At 49.4% G+C, this 23375-nt stretch overlaps 1 protein-coding gene and 1 long non-coding RNA gene across 16 annotated transcripts in view; one reads left to right on the plus strand and one right to left on the minus strand.

Annotated features, from left to right (window-relative positions):
* Positions 1-4232, plus strand: part of LOC142860632 (uncharacterized) — a 21747-nt gene extending 17515 nt beyond the window's left edge. For 11 of the 15 annotated variants that reach the window (XR_012912381.1, XR_012912369.1, XR_012912376.1 and 8 more), the window contains 3 exons: positions 964-3064; positions 3596-3691; positions 4102-4177. This is a non-coding gene — a long non-coding RNA (uncharacterized LOC142860632). Of the gene's footprint in view, positions 1-963; positions 3065-3457; positions 3692-4101 lie in introns of all 15 variants that reach the window. The other 4 variants (XR_012912370.1, XR_012912375.1, XR_012912372.1 and 1 more) reach the window with 4 other exon arrangements.
* LOC142860631 (myosin-3) lies at positions 1461-22846 on the minus strand. The gene is made up of 39 exons (XM_075992125.1): positions 22643-22846; positions 20927-21070; positions 20301-20457; positions 19810-19837; positions 19414-19522; positions 18819-18911; positions 18236-18299; positions 18057-18155; positions 16830-16933; positions 16612-16750; positions 15836-15954; positions 15587-15736; positions 14455-14625; positions 14055-14361; positions 13865-13935; positions 12945-13032; positions 12743-12860; positions 12303-12426; positions 12069-12205; positions 11030-11285; positions 10603-10845; positions 10335-10511; positions 10062-10207; positions 9883-9973; positions 8640-9029; positions 8422-8548; positions 7246-7364; positions 6867-7063; positions 6365-6548; positions 5577-5742; positions 5144-5268; positions 4387-4695; positions 4063-4266; positions 3858-3983; positions 2795-2965; positions 2598-2702; positions 2359-2454; positions 2127-2264; positions 1461-1608 (listed from the first exon to the last, which is right to left on the minus strand). Exons 1-39 carry the CDS (start codon positions 22844-22846, stop codon positions 1582-1584), a joined length of 5823 nt encoding a protein of 1940 aa, XP_075848240.1. The 3' UTR covers positions 1461-1581.
* Positions 22847-23375: the final 529 nt, after the last annotated feature.

The raw sequence follows: 23375 nt of genomic DNA on the forward strand, positions 1-23375 counted from the left end.
AATTCCCTGAACTGGTAGCGATCCCATCTAGAGGTCTGATGGGACCCAGTGGAGACTATGCCTGGGAATCTTTGTGAGGAACACTGTGCACACCCTTGTCTGGGGAGGCAGCAGATGTCTGGCAGCCTCATCTCTTCCTACTTCCGGTAGCAATTCATGAAGGGCTCCTACTTTGTATGAAAACTGTGACAGCCCAGGTCTGTCTGTCTCTCTCTCTCTCTCTCTCTCTCTCTTTCTTTTCTGCAATCACTACTTGGAATACCTTGAAAAGGGGCTTCCTTTGCCTTCTCCACTGCTGCTTCCCACGGAAGACAGCATGCAGCAGCCCTTCCTAACTTCTGGGAGGAGCAAAGGGACCATTGTTCTTCTGGCCCCACCTCAGGTCAGGCCGTGATTTTCTTAGTCACAGCCACCTAAGAAGGCATGCCACTTTTTCAGCCAGGGTGTCACCATGAAGTATTGGAGGCAAATCAGTGGCACGTGTTTTCAGAGACAAAATGATTGGGAATCACCAAAAAGACAAGCCCAGGCAGAGTCATGCCCCCCTGCCTTCTGTAGCCTCAAACCCAAGTGTTGACTTGGACCCAAGCACTGTCAGAAACCCTTTGACCTTTACTTCCCACCCGAGTCAAACCGAGTCATCCCAGAATCTCCTAGTCCTCGGTAAGGAAAGGGACTTGGCCCCGCTCTCTGAGGAGCATGCTCGTGACGACCTACTTGTTGAGCTGACCTCTGGTTAGAGCGTTCTGCTCTGCTGGCAGACCAGCATGATGGTTATCCTGGCTCTCCCAACATCTGTCCTCTTTGAGTAAAAGTTGAGTCCACTTGGATGATGTGTAAGCAGTTTGTTTATTCAGCTCTGAAATAAGGCAGGCTGCACCCAAGATAATGGGACTTAGTGGGAGATATATACTGAATTCCTTTTCTCTCCTTATTTTTTTAAAAAATGCATTTTTTTTACAGTGGCTGAGGGTTGAACCCAGAGCCTTGTATATGTGAGGTAAGTGCTCCGCTGCTGAGCTACATCCCCAGCCTCTGAGCTCTTAAAAGGACCAGACAGCAAGACATTTATTTAAACCATGTATGGAGCCCAGCCACCATCTACCAGATTCAAGATCTATTTCCCCTGTCAAAAGTGTTGGAGAGGAACCCTACCCAATTTGAAACAAGGCGTTCCTGAACTGAACCTTTGTGTTCCTCTTATGTAATATTAATAAATAAGCTTTGTAAAACTCTCCCTCCCGACTCCACTAAAGCAACACTTGACCCAGAAGTTTGTTAAAGTTTCTAATCTCAAATGTAAATCAAAAGCCACCCCCACACACATACACACAAAATTTACCAATTTAATTTACCAAACCATTTGTTTACTGATATTTCAGTATTCAGCATTTAAAAACAATCCAAAAGAGGAATGGTTTCTATGTGGGGAAGAAGGAGACACACAAGACCAAACAGCCCACCTTGAAAACAAAGCAAATTTTATTGCATGGGGGAAAGAGTCACATGGAAATTATGACTGTCAGGAGCCATGAAAATACACATTCTGCATATCTTCTGCCCTGCGTCAGGGGGGCTCGCTTATTCCTCGCTCTCATGGACCACCATCTGGAGAGAATGTGGATGCTCTCGGTCAGGTCAAGCAGTAGAGACATTTCCTGAAGCCCTCTTCCCGCAAGCATTAAGGAATTGTTTGTATATTTCAGTGGGAGGCAGGGAGTTGGGGGGTCCTTGGGAGGACGCATGGAAGCCCGCATGAAATCACTCCATAGCCTGAGAGGCTGGTCCACAGAGAGAGTAAGTCCCCTCTGGGAGCCCCAATTGCAGTAATTGCAGACACCTTCAGCCACCTCTAGAGGGTGCGCCTGAACAGCCTCTCTCATACCGGCAGAGGGCGCTGAAAGACAGCTCGGTGGACTAGGAGTCACTGTTTTCTGGAAGGTGTTTTTTTTTTTATTGTGAGCTACAGACTGGGATTCTAGTGGCGCTCCACCCAGGCTGGTGACTATAAACAAAGGTCTCTCTCTGGGTTTGGGATTCTCCGGCTGGGAAGTAGAGGATTCGCTACAGCAACTTCCAGCTCAGAAGGGCCTGTGTCTCTGTGAGCACTTCCCAGGTCAGCTTACCCGGCTGGAGGTGAAGTCCCGGGTCTTAGCCCGCAGTTTATTGACTTGCGATTCTGCGATATCGGCACGTTCCTCGGCCTCCTCCAGCTCATGCTGGGCTTTCCGGAACTTGGTGAGATGAACATTGGCTTGCTCATCCTAAAAGCAAAGAGGCCAGCCGGTGAAATCCGCATGCCCCTTCTGTCAAGGTTCCCTGTGGAAAACGGGCAGGCCACACAAACATCTAACTCACAGCCTCCTCAGCCTGCCTCTTGTAGGACTTGACTTTCACTTGAAGTTTATCCACCAGGTCCTGCAATCTCAGTACATTCTTCCTGTCCTCCTCACTCTGCAAATGAGAACGTGGAGGTGTCACTAGAGAAGGGCCCTGTCGTACCATGGGCTAGCCAGTGGGGGGAGAGGGCGGCGCAAGTGGTCCATCCTGTTCCAGACTTGAAGAGAAAGCTCACATCAGGCGTTCTTTCCACCTACCTGGTACGTGAGCTCCTTGACCCGGCGCTCATACTTCCTCAGGCCCTTCACAGACTCTGTGTTCCTTTTCTGTTCTCCTTCCAGTTCAAACTCCAGCTCTCTGATCTGGGGAGATGTTTGGGGCGTTATTCTAGAGCTATTCCCTGAGTGGAGTAGGCTGAGAAGTTAGACTCGGCAGGGCTTCCCACTGCAAGTACCCGTGTCTCCAGTTTCTGGATCTGCTTCTTGCCGCCCTTCAGCGCCAGCTGCTCAGCCTCGTCTAGACGGTGCTGCAGGTCCTTCACCGTCTGCTCCAGGTTCTTCTTCATCCGCTCCAGGTGGGCGCTGGTGTCCTGCTCCTTCTTCAGCTCTTCCGCCATCATGGCCGCCTGAAAAGCAAAGTGTGCGGGGAAGGCTCAAAGACTGTCCAGCTATGGAAACCAGTATGCCGGGCTGACCGGAGAGCATGCTTGCAGAAAGGACAAAGGGTAAGACCATGAGGAAGTCCACTTCCCATAGGAAGTGTCCTGTTCCACAGGACAAAAACTACACCTGGGATATAAGATAGATAGATAGATAGATAGATAGATAGATAGATAGATAGATAGATAGATAGATAGATAGATAGATAGATAGATAGATAGATAGATAGATAGATAGATAGATAGATAGATAGATAGATAGGTTCAAGGACTGGGTAAGAAGCTGTGTCCTGAAACTGTTTCCTTGGGACCTGTCCACACCCCAGGGAGTCTCTTTTGCCATCACCACCACACAGTTTCAAAGGATGCTGAAGCTTGGAGGAGATTAACATGCTACCTAGAATTACAGGAGGAAGGGACTCAGAAGTAAGGATTTGCATTCCTTCTTTCCTTTGAAAGAAAAACGGCATTGGGGTGCTGTTCCCTCAGAAGGCAACAGGTGGCGCCATTGGAGCGCCAGAACCAGAAAGACAGCCTGGAGACCCAGTAAGGTTAGAGACGAGATGGGATAGTACCCTCAGAAGGTCTCATTTCCAGATGCCAAATGAAAGAGCATACCTCTCTAAGGGCAGAAGAAAGGATACTCCCATTCTCCTCCACCCCTGCCAGCTTTAACAAGACAGGAGGGGAAAGGTAAGTTGATGGGAGATGGGAATGGTCTGGGGTAGCCTGTACACCATGTGTATCCTAAGAGGGTAGACTTCTAGTGGTCACGCCTAGAGTTAAGGGAAAGAAGGGCTTTAATGAGTAACGGTCTTGGTGTCCACGCTGAGGGAGGGGGAGGAAGCAAGAGCCTCACATCCGTGATGGCCTTTTTGGCCTTCTCCTCTGCATTCCTTGCATCCCTGCTGGCATCTTCCACCTCACTCTGGAGCTGTGTGAGGTCCGTCTCCAACTTCTTCTTGGTATGGATGAGGCTGGTGTTCTGGGGAGGAGAAAGGGGTGTCATATAGGTGTGTCTGGGGGTGGACCCTCTGTACCGTATCCTGTGCCCCTGCCCTCACCTGGGTGTGCAACAGCTGCACCCTCTCGTTGGAATCCAGCAGCTCCTGCTCTGCCAGCTTCCGGGCCCTCTCTGTCTGCTCCAGCGTGGCCCGCAGCTCCTCCACCTCAGCCTGCAGCAGGTTGGCTCTGCGCTCCACGATCGCCAGCTGCTCCTTCAGGTCCTCCTGGCCCCGGAGAGCATCATCCAGATGCAGCTGGGTGTCCTAGCCAGAAGACAGTGTGTCTTGAAGTGGAGGGTCCAAAGGCCATAAGCCTTGCCTAGTCTTTGCGTATCTGGATGCTGGAGAAGTCCCCCCGCCCCCACCCCAGGGAGCTCCCTCTACCTTCAGCTGCCCCTGGACACTCCGGAGGTGCTTGAGGTTCTCTGCAGCCTGGCGGTTGGCGTGGCCCAGCTGGATCTCAATCTCATTGAGGTCACCTTCCATCTTCTTCTTGAGCCGGATGGCCTCATTCCTGCTGCGCACCTCGGCGTCCAGGGCACCTTGCATGGTCTCCACTGTCCTCTGGTAGTTCCTCTTCAGCTGCTCAATCTCTTCATCCTTCTCTGCAATCTTCCTGTCGATCTCTGACTTCACCTGGGTCAGTTCTAGCTGAATCCGGAGGATCTTGGCTTCTTCGTGTTCAAGAGCTGCCTTTAAAAGACAAACCCAAAAGGAACAGTTTGCTGCGCTGCTCTAGAGCCGACCACACAGCCTTGGGTCAGCAAAGCTCCGATGAGATATTCCTAAACCAAATCCCATAATAATCAAAAACTACTTTAAATAAAGTCTCTAACTTAGCATCGGTGCAGAAGTAAAACAGTCCACTGTTACTCATTTATGATTATACACTCAGACATAAAAAGTGTTTATACTCTCCTATTTATTAGGGTCAGGAAGAGCAGCTATTTTAACTTCAGTTAAATCTGTAAAATTTCAGGGGTAGACCTATTTTAATGCAATGGTTTTCTCCCTTGGCCTTGTAGTCACGCAAAAGGAGCCAGCATTAGAACCATGATTCCACGAGGCAAAGTGTGACTATCTCTCTCCCAGGCCCACGCGGTTCCTCTGTTCTGGTTTTTGCCTCCCCACTCATGCTCACCTCTGCTTCCTCCAGCGCCATCTGGATATCAGCCTTTTCCAGCTCCATCTGCTTTCTGGATTTCTCTAGCTCGTGGATGCTTTTACCATTCTCGGCAATTTGTTCAGTGAGATCCGCTATCTCTTCTGCAATGCAATAAGTTCCTATTGCATTTGGCTGCCTCTGCACAGGTTCCCGGGATTGTAAAGCACCCCCTCAATGCCTTTTTCCAGTCCTCTATAACTCTAGAGACCTCTGCTTCCCAGAGATAAGACACTGTATAGAGAGACTCGAAACAACAGCTTTTTGACAATGAACATTTTCTACAGGTGCATCCGTGGACCCGTGTGGAGGAGCCTGTGAAAGAGTTTCTCCCATCCCCTCCCCACACACACTGGCCATGATGGGTGAGACGAAGGGGTTCCCACAGTCTCGGACCATTTGCCTTGCTTACGTTCTAAGTTCTTATTCTCCCGTTTCACAGTTTCGAGCTGATCCAAGGCTTCCTCATAAGCATTTTTCAGTTTGAAGAGCTCAGTGCTCAAGGATCGAGACTCCTTGAGAGCCGCCTCCAGCTCCGCTTGGCTCTCCTCACACTTCGTCTTCCACTCAGCCAGCACCTGCAACATTGTCAAGGAAGGCTCTGTTAGTGAGCTCTTTGCTAAATTTCTAACAGAATGTCGCCACTGAGGTGACTGTTCTCAGAGTTAGGGGCTCTCGGCTGTCTGCCTGCTCTAGATTACTGGACAAGCTGAGGTTTTATTCTGTAAACTTACTCAAGATAATCAATCAGTAATTATTGTCATATCCAAATAAATTCTTAGAGAAGAAATTAGCCAGACATAATCATCCTTTTCCTAATTAAAAAAAATGGCCCTGCACTTCCAGAAGTATTTCATTACAATGTTGGTTCAAATCACACTTGTCTGTCACAGGGAGGGACCCAAGTATGAGTCTCAGTCGGTCAACTACAGACGTGGGTAATCTAAGAAGATGGAAAAGCTCTTGGCCTTAAGAGTGCTGTGGAAATTGGCTCACTGCTAACAATTGCCCAAAGGAATTTCTGCTCCACCCTCTTCCCAGTCCCCATCACAGATGGAGAAACAACATCCTGGTGAAATTCAGGGATCTTTCTAAGACCACAGCGCTAGAGCAGGGCAGAATAGGGGGCTGATCTCTTCCTCCCACAGCCCCCAACACCCCTACACCATGGAGTTCAGCCAACATGGAGCTGCTCCACACCTTGTCAAAGTTCCTCTGCTTCTTGTCCAGAGCAGCAGCCATGGAGTTGGCTCTTTCCACATCCACCATCAAGTCCTCCACCTCCCCCTGCAGCCTCTGCTTGGTCTTTTCCAAGGAAGCACATTTTGCATTCACGGCCTCAACTTGCTCCTCCGAATCCTGAAGACGCTGGGCGAGCTTTTTTCTTCAAGAAAATGAGAAGGAAGCAGGCACTGGTAAGTTTCAATTGTCTTGGGCATCACTGCTCATCAAGATGGAGTCATCAATCTGCATGACTCCCATGCCTCTGCACATAAACCCCAATCCACTCAAAGTCTGTGATCAATGTCCCATCTCAGGTCTAACCAGGATCAAAGCTGATGTCTTAAAGAATTATGACAGTGTACACATGATGGGGAAATGTCTGGGAACAAAACAAATTCATTAAGTTCATCCCAAGTCGCTCTAAAGCCAATGTATTGAGCCATAGGTTCACTTAAAAGTTCTGGTTAGAGTCGCCTACTTGGCCTCCTCCAGCTCCTCCGTGCGCTGGATGGCGTCCGTCTCATATTTGGTCCTCCACTGGGCCACCTCGCTGTTGGCCTTGGACAGTGCCCTCTGCAGCTCAGCTTTGCCTTCCTGCTCCTCCTCGTACTGTTCCCGCAGCAGGTCACAGTCATGGCGGGAGGACTGCAGAGCGTGGGCCAGCGCATTCTTGGCCTGAAAAAAAAAATCAAAAGATACCCCAATAGATTGGGACTGTGTGTGCCACCCAAACCAGGTATGACCTGCTATCACCACCATCTGAATAAAGTTGCTTTCTCTTTTTTTTTTAGTCTTGATTTTAGTTTGCATGTGCCATTTGAAAATGAGACCAAGAAAGCATCCTTCAGAATGGGTACCTTGCTCTCCTCCTCCAGCTGCCTCTTGAGTTCCTCTATCTGTTGAGTAAAGGCTTGCTTGCTCCTGGAAAGTTGAGATACGATGCTTTCCTTTTCTTCCAGCTGACGGCTCAGCTCACCTGTGTTGGGAAGGAAACAGCTCATTCATTCACTTACTCACCAAGGGTAAGACATCGTGGTAATGCGGTAAAGGACAAGTAAAGAGGTGGCGACCCCCTCTTGAGGAGGTATGGGTGTTTCCATGAAAAGGAACTGGCATCCTAATAAAATGCTGTTGTAAACTATAGGAAGCTGGGCGTGATGCCTGCCAGCGACAGATAAGAGAACCTTTATGAATTTGAACATTGCCGGGGGCATCTCTTCACCACCCCAGTGGCTAAGGATTTCAGGTGTGTCATGAAGAAAACCACTTAGGACTTCACCTCTAGAAATTTGAAGTTAGATTCCTGGGTGAATATGATCAGCTGGGGTGTACACAGAAGTTAGAAGGGAAGTGAGGAGCTTATGACCCGAGAAGGCAGTTCCAAGGGTACCATAAAACTTGTTTCTTTTCTTCTTCTGCAGGCCTATGGCTGCAGTAAAGACTCAATTGTTCTGTGGCGAGGTGCCAGGCTGGTTGGAGCTGCATTTCCTGAGTGAATGCCCAAATTGTCCTCTTAATTGTTCCTACACCATGAGCCTGCTGTGTTCAGCCCACTTCTGTCTTCATTCTCTGTGATTCCTAAATGTAGCCACTGGGTAGGAAGTAGAAAGGCCACTGGTCCTCCCTCCTGGTCCTACCCAGATTTGGTCAGATGCAAGTTCCATCTGCTTCATTTTTTATTTTCACTAGGCCTGGTATTCTCCTGGATGTTTGCAACAGCCTATTATATGGACTGCTTCCATCTCCTTTCTCCTGAAATGTATTTTTAGAAATCCTCCTTCCCCAGGTATCCTAGCAATGACCTTTATAACACCAGATCTGGGCAGGCAGAGGCAGGCAGATCTCTATAAGTTCCAGGCCAGCCTGGTCTACAGAGGGAGTTCCAGGCCAGTCAATGTTATGGTTGGGACACTGTCTTTAAAAGAAAACAAAGCAAAGCTAAAACAAAACAAAACATTCTCTCCCCCAAAGGAACTGCCCCAGCTAGGAGAGCCTTCTGGTCTCGGGGTGCAGCATCCTAGCGCGTGGCTCACCGGCCTCTGTCTGCAGCCGGGACTTCTGGGTTGTCAGCTCACTTAGGCTCCTCTGGGTCTCCTCATTCTTGCCCCTGGCCTCACTTAACTGGTCCTCCAGAGTTCGGCATATCTTCTCCAGATTGGCCTGGGGATTGGAAGGGGAGGGAGGTCTGCAGGTGGCCTTAGGCTGACCCACTGCCGGTGTCCTCTTTGGATCTGCCCAGCCGGCCCCTCACCTTGGATTTCGACACGCTCTCCACGCTGCTGGAGAGGTCGTCAATCTCCAGCTTGAACTCGCTCTTCTCCTTCTCCAGCTTCTGCTTGACGCGCTGCAGGTTGTCGATCTGCTCCGCCAGCTCCGCTGTGCTGTCCGCGTGCTTCTTCCGCAGGGTGGCCACGGTGGCCTCGTGCTGCAGGGTGGCCTCCTCCAGGTCTCTGCGCAGCTTCAGGAACTCGGCCTCGCGCTTCTTATTCAGTTCTATCTGAGTGGAGGTGACCCCTCCTGCCTCCTCCAGCCGCTCACTCAGCTCCTCCAGCTCCCGAGCATAGTCGCTGCGCTGCTTCTCCGTCTTGGCCCGGGTGGCTCTCTCTGCCTCTATTTCTTCCTCCAGTTCCTCGATGCGAGCCTATAGGGGGCAGCCAGTTCCCGCAAGAGACTCTCAGAATCACTATTCACAAGAGCTAACATGGCATCCGAGTAGGTGCCATCAACCCACGAATGCATGAAGAAAACGTCCTTCACTTAAATGCTGGCATATTTCTCAACTATAAAAAAAACCAAAACCCTACCATTTTCAACAAAATGGAGGACACTAGATACAGAAAAACACATAGTGCACATTTTCATGTGAAGAATTTAAGTCAAATCTGAATATGAAACAGTGATTGTTGAAGGTTAGGAAGGTGGGGAAAGTGATGAAGAGGGAGCTAGCTGAGTAAGGGCACACTGTATGCGTGTGATGAACTAGCACACGGAAGCCCATTAATATAGAAAAGTAGTTCAAAATGCTGCTGCTGCTGCTGCTGCTGCTGCTGCTGCTGATGATGATGATGATGATGATGATAACGATTAAGATAACGATGATGATGATGATGATGATGATGATGATGATGATGATGATAACAATGATGATGATGATGATAGAGCAGATGAGACTTTATTCCCGCCGGAAAAATCGGCTCCTGGATGCCCCTCCCTCAGAGGAACATAAATGCTGCTCATTTTCCTCCAAATGAATCTTTCCTGCCTTGATATGATCTCTACCCCGGAAATTTCCCCACTCACCTCCTTGCATTTCATTGCAAGTTTGGGGAACATGGCCATCATTGTCCCCACTACCACGCCAGCCTGGCAGAGTTAGATCCCATGAGGCTGGCAGCCACACAGTCCCGCCGCACCTGCTCTAGACGGCTTTGAACAGATACCGCCCATGGGTCTGAGCCATCGGCAAGGCCAAGCAAGAGCTGCAAGCCTCCTACCTGCAACTCTTTGATTTTCTTCTGAAGCTGGAGGCTCAGTGTCTGCTCGTCTTCCACTTTGCTTTGCAGCTGACAATATTCAAAGTCCTTCCTGCGGTGGGACACAGAGGATGCGTGAGGATGGGATCCCCGGCCACTCACAGAACGGAAGCCACGTTTGGGGGGGGGGGGTGACATACTTCTTGAGCCTCTCGTCCAGCTGCTGCTTGTCATTCTCCAGATCCAGTATGGACTCTTGGGCAAGCTTCAGGTCTCCCTCCAGCTTCCTTTTGTTTCTTTCCAGGTCCACACGTAGCTTCTTTTCTTGTTCTAGGGAACTCTCCAGCTGCAGAAGGCATCGTTTCCCCTTTAGAATCAAATGATTTCCAAGGGGGCAGCCCCACCCCTGCCCCTGCCCCAGGGCTCTTCCACCCTAAGGTTCGAGACTCCTGAGACTGATGCCCGGTACTCACGTCATCCACTTGTTGCTCCAGCTTGCTCTTGAGCTTGCTCAGAGAATTGACCTTGTCTTCTTCAGCCTGGAGGTCATCCAGGGTCTGCTGGTGGGCTTCTTGGAGGGCCTTCTTCTCCCTTGTTAGCTTGGCGATGGTCTCGTCTAACCCAGCCAGTTCCTCGGTAAGGTTTTTTACCTAAAAGACGCCACAAACAGTTAGCAGGGCAGGTGGAGCTTGGTTCAAAGTGAGTCCATCGAGCTGAGAGGAACGGCGGAAAAGTGACAACCTTGTTCTCCGTGGCGTGCTTCTCCTTCTCCACCTTGGCCAGGGTCAGCTCAAGGTCGTCGATGTCTTTCTTCAGCTCTGAGCACTCGTCCTCCAGCTTCCTCTTCTTGGCCGTCAGCTCGGCGTTGATCTCCTCCTCGTCCTCGGCTCTCTCGGTCACCTCCTTGATTTTGGCCTCCAGCTGGAATTTGGCTTTGATCAGCTGGTCACATCGTTCCTCAGCGTCCAGCAAATTTTCACTTTCCTTTAAAAAGAAATAGCAATGCCCTTTAAGGAGGGAAGGGTTGAGAGATTGCTGTCTTTCATTCTATGAATGTCACTCCAAGTAAAACCCAGCACCTGCCCAAGACCCACCCTCCATTAACTCAGCTTTCCCAGAACCATAATCAAATCTGGAACATAAAAACACAAAATTCCTCAAGACCTACGGCCTGTACTTGGAGTTGCAGGTCATTCTTCTCTTGTACCAGGGTGACCAGCTTTTCCTCCAGCTCCTTCCTCTTTGCCTCCGACTTGGCGAGCTCGTCTTTGGTTTTCTGGAACTCCTCCTTCATGGTGGCCATCTCCTTCTCGGTCTCTGCGCTCTTCAGCAGGGGTTTAATCTTGAAGAAGAGCTTCATCCAGGGCCAGTGTTTGACGTTCATGAAGGCGCGGATGTTGTACTGGATGCAGAAGATGGACTCCCTGAAAACAAAGAATGGCTCAGTGTGGCAGAACATCATTTTAAGGTGTGCGGTTCTTTTTATGTTGCATTTGTTTAACTCTGGGAAGCTGCGATTCGTTGCCTGTCTAAAACACCTGATGGTCTAATAAAGAGCTGGATGACCAGTAGCGAGGCAGGAGAAAAGATAGGCGGGGCTGGCAGACATAGAGAATAAATAGAAGGTGAAATGTGGAAGAGAAGAAGGAGCAAGAGAACAAGGAGAAAAAGGCATCAGTGGTCAGCCACCCAACTACACAGCAAGCCCCAGAGAAAGAAGTAAAGAAAAGGCATGTAGAAATAGAGGAAGGGAAAAGCCCAAAGGCAAAAGATAGATGGGATGATTTAAGGTAAGAAAAACTGGCTGGAAACAAGCCAAGCTAAGGTTGGGCATTCATAAAAAAGACTAAGACTCCATGTGTGATTAATTTGGGAGCTGGTTGGTGGCAGGCTCCCCCAAAAAGCCAAAGTAAAGAGTAAAACAACCAGTTACAGATCAGCAAGATAGCTCAACAGGTAAAGGTGGCTGATGCTAAGCCTGACAACCTGATTTGGATTCCTAGGCCCCACATGGTGGGGGCAAGAACTGACTCCTGTAAGTAGCCCTCTGACCCCTACAAGTTTGTCTTGACATACATGTTCACACACATAAACACAAAAATAAATAAATAAATAAATTGAGAAGAAAAAAATTATTGCTCATCCCTACAAGGGATTCTTTTGTTCCCCTTCTCCCAAAGAGCTCATACTTGAAGTCCCGGCTCTACCTCCTTTGCATCATCTTCTGGAACTCCACACGCATGAGAAACCCTCTGCACACGGCTTGTGTCCGAGTGATCAGTTTGGCCAAGCGGTCATCCCGCATCTCTTCCAGGGTTCCAAGCAAGCCAGCCTTAAAGAACACCTTCGGGAGGAAGGATAGGTATGAAGAACGAGTCGTCTGGCTCATTGGGTTAAGAGGACACAGAGGCCAACAGCGTGAGGCAGAATCGGTGTGTTACCTTCGTGTGTCCAAATTTGTACTGTGTGTGGTCGATGTCGATGGAAGCCAGGAGCTTCTCGCAGGCTTTCTTACTGTCAATGAACTGGCCCTCGGGGATGGCACTGGCATTCAGTACTCGGTATCTGCCGTTTGTGGACACAAATGATCACAGGCTGTTGGCAAAGACTGGTGATCACAGGCCTCTCTTCCTATAGACCCGGAAGCTTCATTCCCAAGAAGTTAAAGAAACCTGACTACAGACACATCTCTAGAGAGTGACCTGGAGCAGAGGCCTTGGGGCCAGGGCTTTCATTCCCTCTACTGTTACTGAACCTTCACCAAGCAGTAGGTCATTTCACGTGGAAGACTAACCACAAATTCTCTTTTTAAAAAGGTTTTTTCTTGGGATATGTCTTCCTTCAAACTCCAGCCCTTATCCATGTCAAAGGACAACTATACCTTTGTTTAAAGTCCCCGTACAGGATCCGGTTGGGGAAGCCCTTCCGGCAGATGCGGATGCCTTCCAGTACCCCATTGCACCGCAGCTGGTGCAGGACCAGGCTGTGTTCCATGGCCCCTGAGAACACAGACAAGATGCCTGAGCATCACTTGGAAGCGCTTACAGACTACGCAGCCGCTGGAGGGCTGGCGGGTGTCTCACCTGGGGTCTTGGTCTCGTTGGGTATTATACAGCGCACAAAGTGAGGATGCGTGGTTCTTAAGTTGGACATCAGCTTGTTCAGGTTTTCCTAAAAGAAGAAAAGATGTCCTTTGGCAGTCTGCTGTAAACCTCCACAGAGAAAAATACATGCATGGGGGAGAAAACGCAAAGACATGGCTTCAACTTGAGAACTGTGATATTAACTCTGTCCTTAAACAGTCCCAAAGGCCGGACATAGAGACCACAGTCACACTTAGACATTCCTAGCTTGAAAAATCTAAAATGCACTAAAACCTAAAAGTGTTCTCTTTTTATAAGTCTGAAATTGTTTGAGGACCAACATGACAGACAAAAAAAAAGTCCCACCTTATGGAGACAAAACAGCAGTAGGTTTCAAATATCAAAATTACCTTCATCCTACCTGTATAAGGCATACATGGAATACAGATGGATTTTGTGTTTAGAGTTGGGCCCCATACTTGAAATCTCATTATATATGAATTAGTAAAAACAAAAAAAATCTGAAGTCTAAACCACTCTGGTCCTAAGGACAGGGAAATGTGACCCCCCCAAAGTGGTTTCCCAAATCAATACAGAAAAGTGTGTGTCTGTCTCTACCAGGGGCCTGGAGTACTACCTCAGGTGTCCTGAAGGCAACTACAGAGTTAGAACTGAGAACTCGCTTCCACAGCTGGCCACCCCTGCTTGTTATAGTACCGAGTGGAAAGAAACCTGGGTCCCATGTGTGTACCCCTCATCTGTATGCTGTCAGGCTGTCTACTGGCCTTCCTCGCTGTCGGCCCTCATTGCTGCTCAGGCAGCATCCCCACCCTTGAATAAATCAAGTCTAGCACCTCAGCACTGCTCCTCTTGCTGTGACTCGAGTGAACTGTGGCTGGATGAACTCAAAAGTTTCCTACCCTGAAAAGAGCAGAGACCGTTTGGAAGGAAGAGCCTTTTTTCTTAGCGACTTTCTTCTTCCCACCATCAGCTGTAAGACACAAAGGGGGCCAGACACTGTGAAGAACTCTATCGAGTCTTTTGAATGTGTGGGAGAGGGGAGATGATCGTGTGAGGGCCCCACCCCCATGTCTGGAGTCTATTAGTTACCATCTGTTGTAGCAAAGGTGGCATAGAGATGCGCTAGGAGTCTGTTGGAGGACTTCTGGTACAGCCCTACTACAGTCTCATTCAGGGGGTCCTTGTTCTTCTCCAGCCAGCCTGAGACACTGTAGTCCACGGTGCCCGCATAGTGAATCAGGGAGAAGTGGGCCTCGGCTTTGCCTTTGACCACCTTAGGCTTCTGGAAGTTGGCAGACTTTCCAAGATGCTGGTCGTACAGCTTGTTCTTGAAGGAGGTGTCTGTCGCCTTGGGGAACATGCACTCCTCTTCCAGGATGGAGAAGATGCCCATCGGCTGGATTGGAGGTGAGGCAAAGGCATCTGAGTATGTATACACGAGCAGCAGGATACATGGGAAGGGGGCTCAGAGCAGACGAAGGGGGGATACCTTCTCGATGAGCTCGATGCAGGCGGCCAGGTCCATCCCGAAGTCGATGAACTCCCACTCGATGCCTTCCTTCTTGTACTCCTCCTGCTCCAGCACGAACATGTGGTGGTTGAAGAACTGCTGCAGCTTCTCGTTGGTGAAGTTGATGCACAGCTGCTCCAGGCTGTTATACTGATAACGAAATACAATGTTCGCATGAAAAATTAGACCTCTTTCAAAATGAAACTCTGTCAGCATTCCTCCTTGTGGGATCAAGTCCCACCTGCTCATCTATGTTTTCAGAAGCAGTCATGATTCTTTGAAGCTTGGATCAGACCACGTCTCCTCTGGAGAGCTTTCTGTCTAGATGTTTCTCCTGCCTCTGGGCATCTCTTGGCACTTATTTTGGGTTTATGCTTCTGCATGCCCTGTGGGCTTCTGTGCCTTCTCAACTAACCTACAAGCCTCCCTTCCTCTCGCCTGCATGACAGCCACCTGGTAAACACTGATTGCACATTTACTTCTAACTCGGAACCTGCCAGGTAAGTCAATCAACCAGTTCATGACTGACAGCAGAAGTTTCCACTTCTCTGCCTCTGCGTTGGATTTTTCTCAGTTTTACCTATTTGGTGATATCATGAAAATTCCCCTTGAAGGAAGCCTACAGCCGTGTGTGTGTGTGTGTGTGTGTGTGTGTGTGTCTGCAGAGACCAGAAGACAGCTTTGAGCATGTCATTCCCCAAGCAACATCCACCACCCACCTTTTTTTAAATTATTATTTTGAGACAAGATCTCTTATTGACCTAGAAATTTCTAAACTGAATGACCAGTGAGCCCCAGGGGTCCACTCTTCTCCGCATCCCCACTGCTAAGACACACCACCATTCCCAGCTTTTTTTAAATTTTTTTAATGCATATATTCTGGTCATCACACTCAGATCTCCCTTCTTTCGAGGCAGGCACTTTACTGACTTAAACCTTCTCCCCAGCCTCTTCACTGTCTGAAAACAATGTAAACTGCCGTGCTGTGCTATTTCCCTCCTCCCTGACTCGCTCTTTCTATCCTTCCTGCAAGAAAACCATCTTGCTGACCTGCATTAAGTTTATGAAAACTCTCAACGCAGAGATATAAGAAAATATAAATAACACCAACCTCAAAAATTTCAAAACCCGCGATGTCCAAAACCCCAATGAAGTGTTGTCTTGGGAGCTTTGTATCCAGTTGCTGGTTGATCCGAGTGACCATCCACAAGAAGAGCTTCTCATAAACGGACTTGGAGAGAGCATTCACGGCATGGTGAACCTGGGGGAGGAAAGGCAGCAAACATGAGTAAGTTGGCAGTGAGCATCAGGGCCCCAGGGTCCCAGGGCCCTCCCGGCCTCCAGGCAGCCCTAAGCTTACCTGGTCCACGGTTTGACCCTTTGTAACATACTCATTCCCGACTTTCACTCTGGGAAAGCACAGGGCTTTGAGGAGGTCTGAAGAGTTCAGGCCCATCAGGTAGGCTGTCTTGTCGGCCACTGGACGGAGAGAAAGGACCATGTTCAGTGAGGTAGGAGGAAAGCCAACCAGATGTTCCATCTCAGCATTTCCATATTTCCCATCCCTTAAATATCTGTGTGGGCCAGTGACTCTAAGTCACTCAGAGAGTGTAGGAGACTTCATGAAGTAGCAGGATTTGGTTCCAGAAAACCCCGGCCATTTAACATTGTATCTGGAATAAGACCTTTCTAAAAATTCAGTACAAATGGGCAGAGGGGCCAGAGAGATGGCTCAGCAGGTAGAGGCAGAGGCCACCACTCCTGGCATCTGAGTTTGACCCCAGGGACAGGTATCATGGAAGGAGAGAACAGACTCCTGAAACCTGTGCATTGACCTCCACACATGAGCTATATATAGGATACACACACACACACACACACACACAGAGAGAGAGAGAGAGAGAGAGAGAGAGAGAGAGAGAGAGAGAGAAAGAGAGAAAGAGAGAGAGAGGCAAACTAACAAGACTAACAAGTGTTTTTGTTTTGATAGTTCCTTATACTCATTGCAGGCCCAGAAAAAGCTCATCCACTTTCCAGAGGGGAAGAAAGATTAATCATTTTCAAAAGAGTCCCCGGATGGCCCCAGGCGGTGACCCCTCTGCTCGGGCTCTCTAGCCTGCTGGGGTGACAATGTACCTTCGGTGCCATCTGGCTCAGCTTGCTCCTCTCGCTGCTTCTGCTTGAACTTCATGTTCCCATAATGCATCACAGCCCCTGTCAGCTTATAAAGTCCAGATTTCTCCTCTGGGGTGAAGCCCAAGATGTCAATGGCACTCTGCGAGGGAAAGAACAGCTTGTCTATCCATTACCCTCACCAGGGAGAGGCTCTCCCACCTTCCTGTGCTCCTTCTTACGTCTGTAGCCAACAGCTCCTCAGCATCGTCGATGCTGGCCACCAGAATCTCACCCTGGCTGATGAACGGGTAGTCGTAAGGGTTGGTCGTAATCAGCAGCAACTCTGAAATGATAAATGTTTGAGGAGTTCACACACGTGTAGTGAAAAATTCACCCGGTGGAATTGTGCTCCTGAGCCCTGACCTGGGACATCAACCACTGGGGTCGAAGTTGAATGTCAAAGTAGAGCACTCTAGGGTCTAGACAGTTTCACGTTGCTCAGGTCACGACAGAAAACATAATCTATGGGAACCTTTGCGATCCCCCATGCCATGTAAGTGGAGAACTCTAGAAAGAAAAAGGTCTGTCTTTTTGCATTGCAAATGAGCACTGCATGCCAGCATAGGTTGGAGCAGTGAATAAGGAAAACTGGAGGAGTGTGAAACTGGAAGCCTGTTTGTAGGTTGGATCCCAGAAGGCTTAGCTGGGGCAGACGGAAAATCAAGAAGGTAGTGAGCATAGAGGCCTCTATCAGCTACAAACCTAGAAGCATAATGACTGGGCTGTTGCCTGATTTACGCTGGCCTTACATGGCTAAGGTGGTTCCTTGTGAGAACACCAGGGGGCGCTCAAGGACCATTAAGCACTTAACTATTCAAAGCCTACCATAGAAACAATAAATGGTTTTGTCCATGTGATCAGATTTTTCAAGCTGGTACAGTTGGGCTTGGGAGATGGCTCAGCAGGTAAAGTGCTTGCCATGTAAGCATAAAGACTGGAGTTCGAATTCCCCTAAAACTCATATGAAAGCCAGGCAGGTGTTGGGGTCCGCCTGTAATCCCAGTGCCGAGGAGCCAGAGACAGGGGGGTCCTAGCAGCATACTGGCTGCCTCGAGCAGCTCCGGCTCTGGTGAGGGACCTTGCCTTAATATTAAGGTTGAGAGAAATTGAGAAAAATACCCAGAGTCAGCCTTGGGCTTCCCTATGCACAAATGCGCACAGACATCCACAGATACACTTGCCCTCCACACACATACTCAATGAATACTGCACAATAATTTTAAAAACGGTACATTTGCTGCCTTAAAAGCCATATCCCATGACAGATATAAATCTCCATTGACTGTAGAGTCACTTATAGGTATAACTAACTCTCCTGGATCTAATGATCCAAAAGCCCAAAGCCGAATTTCCTGCCCCACCCAGCACCCTCCCCCAAGTCCCACCCCCTACTCCTGTGACCTCACCAATCAGCTCAGGCTTCTTGTTGGAAAGAATCTGGTAGAAGATGTGGTAGCTCCTCTCAGCCTTCAGCTGGAAGGTGACTCTGGATTTCTCCAGCAGATCTGGAAAGGAAGCACAGGCCTGTGGTCCACGCTGCTCCCCATGGCCGTGAGAGCTCACTTGTCCCACTGAGCCTACTTACAAGTTTCAATATCTGCAGAGGCCAGCTTCCCAGTGGTGCCGAAATGGATGCGGATGAATTTGCCCTGCGGGGAAGGAGAGGGAGACTGGATCCTTTTGCGGTTGAGAAGCTTCCTCTAGATGCCTGAGCCCTGCCCACGGTAGTTTGAACTGAAATGTCCTGTCCCTCTCCCCTCACTTCCATTTGGTGTGTCTGCCTCTTCCTATGCTCCCCACGTCTCATAAATGAAATAACCAGGGTGCCAAACCATGTTGCATCCTGCGGACAGAATTCTTCCTATTGTGCTTAAGGCAATACCCGAAGCCTTTCTCATGTAATGTCCTTGTGAGTCTCTTCTCCCTCTCTGTTTCCCCTCTTGTCACATGGGTCCTCTGTGGTAGTGAGTGTTCCATGCACCATTTCCACCTTGGGGAACATGTAGCCACTCTTTACCTCTACTCTTCCCTACCCAGCAGCTTTTGGCTCATGTACCCAACCCCCGGAAAGCCTTTACCATCCAGCCCTTCTCAGTTACAGCATCGAGTTTTTGAACCTGACTGTCCTGCAGTGCCCAACACCCCGTCATACTCAAGGGTAGACTCACAAAGCGGGAAGAGTTGTCGTTCCTCACGGTCTTGGCATTGCCGAAGGCCTCCAGCAGGGGGTTGGCGCTGATGATCTGATCCTCCAGAGTCCCCTAAGCAAGAAAACCATAGAGGAAGGGAGCCTGTGTTTGTAAGCCCCAAAATCAGGGTTTCAAAATCATCGTCTCTGGCTCTGCTTTCCCGGCCTGCCTGGCTTCCTGGCTGCTCCAGCAATGCCAGGCTTTCCCTCCCTGACTTGACGACAGAAAGACCAACCACATCTGCAGCCTGGCCTCCTCGAGACACTTCTGCATTGCTGTTGTACTTGTCAGCAGTTTGATCTCTCGAGTGACAGGCTTTCATTTGACCCTCCAGTGAGTTAGGTTGTTCTCACTCGTCTCACACAGCCACACAGGACCCTGAGTCAGGGGTATGAATGCCTCCCAGTGCTCTCAAGCTGCTGTCTGTGAGGCTACCCTGAAGGAACAAGCTCCCAGACTTGCCCCCAGATCCACCCTCTTATAAAGTATTGGCGTCTCATCGGCTAAGAAATCACAGGATCTAGACCCCTGGTCAACAGCACGCTGTCCCCCAGGCTCTTGCACCCTTCCCCACCTTCATTTTGGAGTCCTTCTTCTTAGCGAGGTCCCCAGTGGCTGCAATTGTTGCAAAGTACTGGATGACACGCTTGGTGTTCACGGTCTTCCCGGCCCCGGATTCTCCGCTGTTTAGAAGGATAGAAAGGCAAAGAAATTAGTCCTGTTCGTAAACCAGCACCCTAGGATATCACCCAGTGGTCTTCCACACTTTCAACACACAGAGAGGAAGAGAACCTGGGCTACTGCTTTAGTTGATCCAAGCATGGGCAATCCCAGTTTTTGAGGCTTTTCCACCCATCCCCAACCTGTCTTTTCACCAAGGGCTTTGCTCCAAAATCTAGCTAATGAGCAGAACTGAGAGATTACCATCCTTGGCCCCAGCCGCCAAACCTCTCTAAGCAGGGCTACTCACGTGATCAGGATGGACTGGTTTTCACGATCTGTCAAAGGAGAAGAAGACAGAGCTGAAGGCTACATCCAAAGAAGTTGTATCTGTCACTAAGGCAGTAGGCCGCACTACTTCGTTCATTTTCCCTCTGTTTATTTGCTTATTTATTTTTTGTTTGTCAGTTTAGTCATAGGTGGGGATAAAGATCTTCTGTCCTTATAATGAGACTCAGAGAAATGAAGCTGCTGAGGAAAACTGAGGCCTCTCGTCCTCTGAGGTTGAACCATCTGAGATGGTCAGTCTCTGTTTCTGATCCCTAAGAGGATTCATTCCCGATAGTCTAACCAGTATCTATGCTAAATGCACACTTCTCACCCTGCGTCCCCCTACCCGCCCCAAGGACCTAAAGCCTCTTTTCCTCCTTGCCCCTTTTTCCCCAAATCCTCGATCCAGAGTGGACCTGAGCCTGTCTAGTTCCCACTCCCCATCCCCATGCTTTCTCCTCAAAAACACACCTGTCAGCATGAACTGGTAGGCGTTGTCAGAGATGGAGAAGATGTGGGGTGGGGCCTCCTGGCGCTTTTTGCCTCGGTAGCCATCCACCACCTCGGGGTTGTACACCGGCAGCCACTTGTAGGGGTTGACGGTGACACAGAAGAGGCCTGAATAGGTCTATGGGAGGGAAAAAAATTCATACATGCATACATACATACATACATGTTATCTTATTGTATGTATATACATATATAGGTACATATAGATATTGCCTTTATTATTATCCCAGGCTTCTTTCCATAACTCATAAGAAAGAGATTTCTATTGATGGATGAAGCAACTGAAATTCAAAGAGGAAAACAGCCAGTCCTCCCACAGTTAGTACCATGCTGACCCCACTGTGACCTCAGCTTTCTTGCTCTTCGAGCTCCTCCATCCTAATTTCCCTTCTCCCCACTTTCCTTCCTCCAGCCCCCTTCCTCTTATCCCATCCATCTCTTGCCTTTCCATCTTTCTTGTCGTTCTCTTCCCTACTCCATCTCTTCTCTTTGGGCCAATCAAAGAGGACTCTTTCGAAGACTCCCCTCCCCCGGCCTCACCACATCTCTGACACCCCAGGGGAGCCTATTGGCGAGTAGCCACTCACATAGATCATCCAGGACGTGTAGCGGTCCTTGAGGTTGTACAGCACGGCGGGCTCATTCAGGTGCGTGAGCATGGCCATGTCCTCGATCTTGTCGAACTTGGGGGGATTCATGGCGTACACATCCTCTGGTTTAACCACCAGGGTCTGAAAGGGAAGAGTCATGAGGTTTATCTAACCTTGCCGAGTCATTGGACAGCTGTGGGTGTCTGGCCACCCTGGTAGAGACCGCAAGCCAGGTGAGCAGAAAAAATGCCTGGGTGGCAGGAAGGGAAAACAAGGGGACCGTGGCATGTGGTGTGGGACAGCATGTATTCTCCCACAACTCAGGACTTTTGATTTTCTCTGTCTGATGGGCTTGGAGTTGGGGGATAGAGAGAGAAGTGATGGAAGAGGATTTCTGAGGACTGAGTGGGGGCCCATGGCACAGCATGGGAGCCAAAGAGAGCTGCTTGGCCATGGCGCTGGCTGTCCCTAGTTCTCCTACCTGAGCCCTACCTGCGCAGAGAAAATGGCATGTCTGCAGCAGGAACAACAGAAAATGAGAGGAGTGTCCCTGTATCCCTGGGCTGGTGCCCACAGGATCTGCCAGCTTCGCTGCTCTGTAGATGTAGAAGCCGCTGCCCAGCCTTGAGACCCTCCCATCCTTCTTCCTTCCCTGCTCCTGGGGAAGAGCTGCTGGCCTGTCCTCCCCTTTCTGCAGCATGACTACATCTCTACTTTGAGAGAGAGACTTCCACCACCAAGGGCTGGGCTTTCCTCTGTGGAGAGCCTGTAGATGGGCCTGTCATCCCCTGTCCTTCTTTCTCTTTGGAGTGACTCTGGAAATAGCCAGTGTGGGCCAGAAAGCTGCTTCTTCCCTGCCTCCCTTAAGCTACCCTGGGCCATGGATTCCCCTGTGCCCTCTCAGGCATGTTCTCCCTAGACCCAGTGATAATCCTTAATGGAGTCTATCTTCTGCCTCCCACCCTGCTCTGGAAGCCTATTCTCGGCATCTTCATCTGGAATATGTAGAGGTTCATTCTGGGAGCGTCCATGTTTGTCTTGCCCCCTTTCCCCCCTGCTCTCCTGTATGACACCATTTCCTTCATCTCTTGCATCTTCTTTGTCCCTGACTCAGCTTCTGCCTCCATCACACATACCACATGAATCCAGGAACCTGCACGTGCTGGGCCAGTGTTCTAGCATTGAGCTGTACCCGCGGCTCTTTTATTTACTTCTTTGTAACATTTCCAGATACAGGATTTTCTCAAGTCCCAATTGTCTCCCTGCCTCCCACAGAATATAGTGGGCTCAACTGCCCATCCCATTTCAGATACAGAGAGTCTGGTTTTGGCATTGACCTTGTGGTCCTCTAGAGTTCCTTACCTTCTTTGGTTAGATGACCATTGACAGAACTGGGGGAACCTACATGCAGTGGGTATTCCAGAAGTACTCATCCCTTGAGACAGTGAAGCTGGTCCTCTGGCCCAGGACAATGCAAACAATGACAAAAGACATCCAAAACTAAATGCCACCAGTGGGCCTATCTCTCATCTGGCTATAGAGGTCAGGGCATTCTGCTTTCTCCCAGTGTCTGGATACCTAAGGCTGATTCAGCAGCTGAATTCCAGACCCAGGCTCTGGCTGCAGAAGTGGGTAGAGGAGGTGGGGATGCTTCTGCACAGCCATATGAGGAGCGGGGTCAGTGCTGAGGAAGAAACAGAGCAAACACCTTACCCTGTTGTCTTCTGTCTCCACGGTGACCTTCCCATCCTGGCTACTCTTAATTTTCCCCTTGGCATATTCTTCCTTTGAGTCAACCACAAAGCAGTAGGTTTTGGCATCAAAGGGCTGGTTCTGGGCTTCAATCCTCTCCTTCTCCGACTTGCGGAGGAAAGGCGCGGCTATGCCAAACACTTCCATCTCAGAGTCGCTACTCATGGCGTCAGCTGCAGAACAAACCCAGCAGTCAGAGCAGCTGCTCCCTGGCCAGACAACAGGCAGCCTCCTGCCTACCCTAGTATATCAACCTGCCCACCCCGCCTTCCCATCACCCCCGCCTTCCACGAAAGCCTCTCAGACTGGGTTAAGGAGGTTTGGGCTGGTCCGTCCATGCCCAGTAGGGCTCCACACAAGAAGTCAGCCCTGGGAAAATGGAATCAACTCATATTTGTTGAGTTGCTACTGTATTCTGTGGGCTTAAATAGAGTCCATTTAATTCCAATGTCTTGATTGCTTCAATCTGGTAAAGGGACCTTTAATGCCACTCCTGATACTCCATTTTCCCCTTCTGGGGTGCACATATGGCAGACAGAACATTCAATAATAATTACCATGAAAAATAGAATAAATAGAGGCATTCCTCATAGAGAGAATACCGAACAGCAAATGGAAAAGGCAGTTATGAACTGTTTTGAATCAAGATGGTTTCTTCCTTCCATGCTAAGAATAGACAGAAGATCAGGCATGG

Source organism: Microtus pennsylvanicus, chromosome 11, assembly GCF_037038515.1.
Source record: "Microtus pennsylvanicus isolate mMicPen1 chromosome 11, mMicPen1.hap1, whole genome shotgun sequence".
In the NCBI taxonomy this organism is placed as follows: Eukaryota; Metazoa; Chordata; class Mammalia; order Rodentia; family Cricetidae; genus Microtus; species Microtus pennsylvanicus.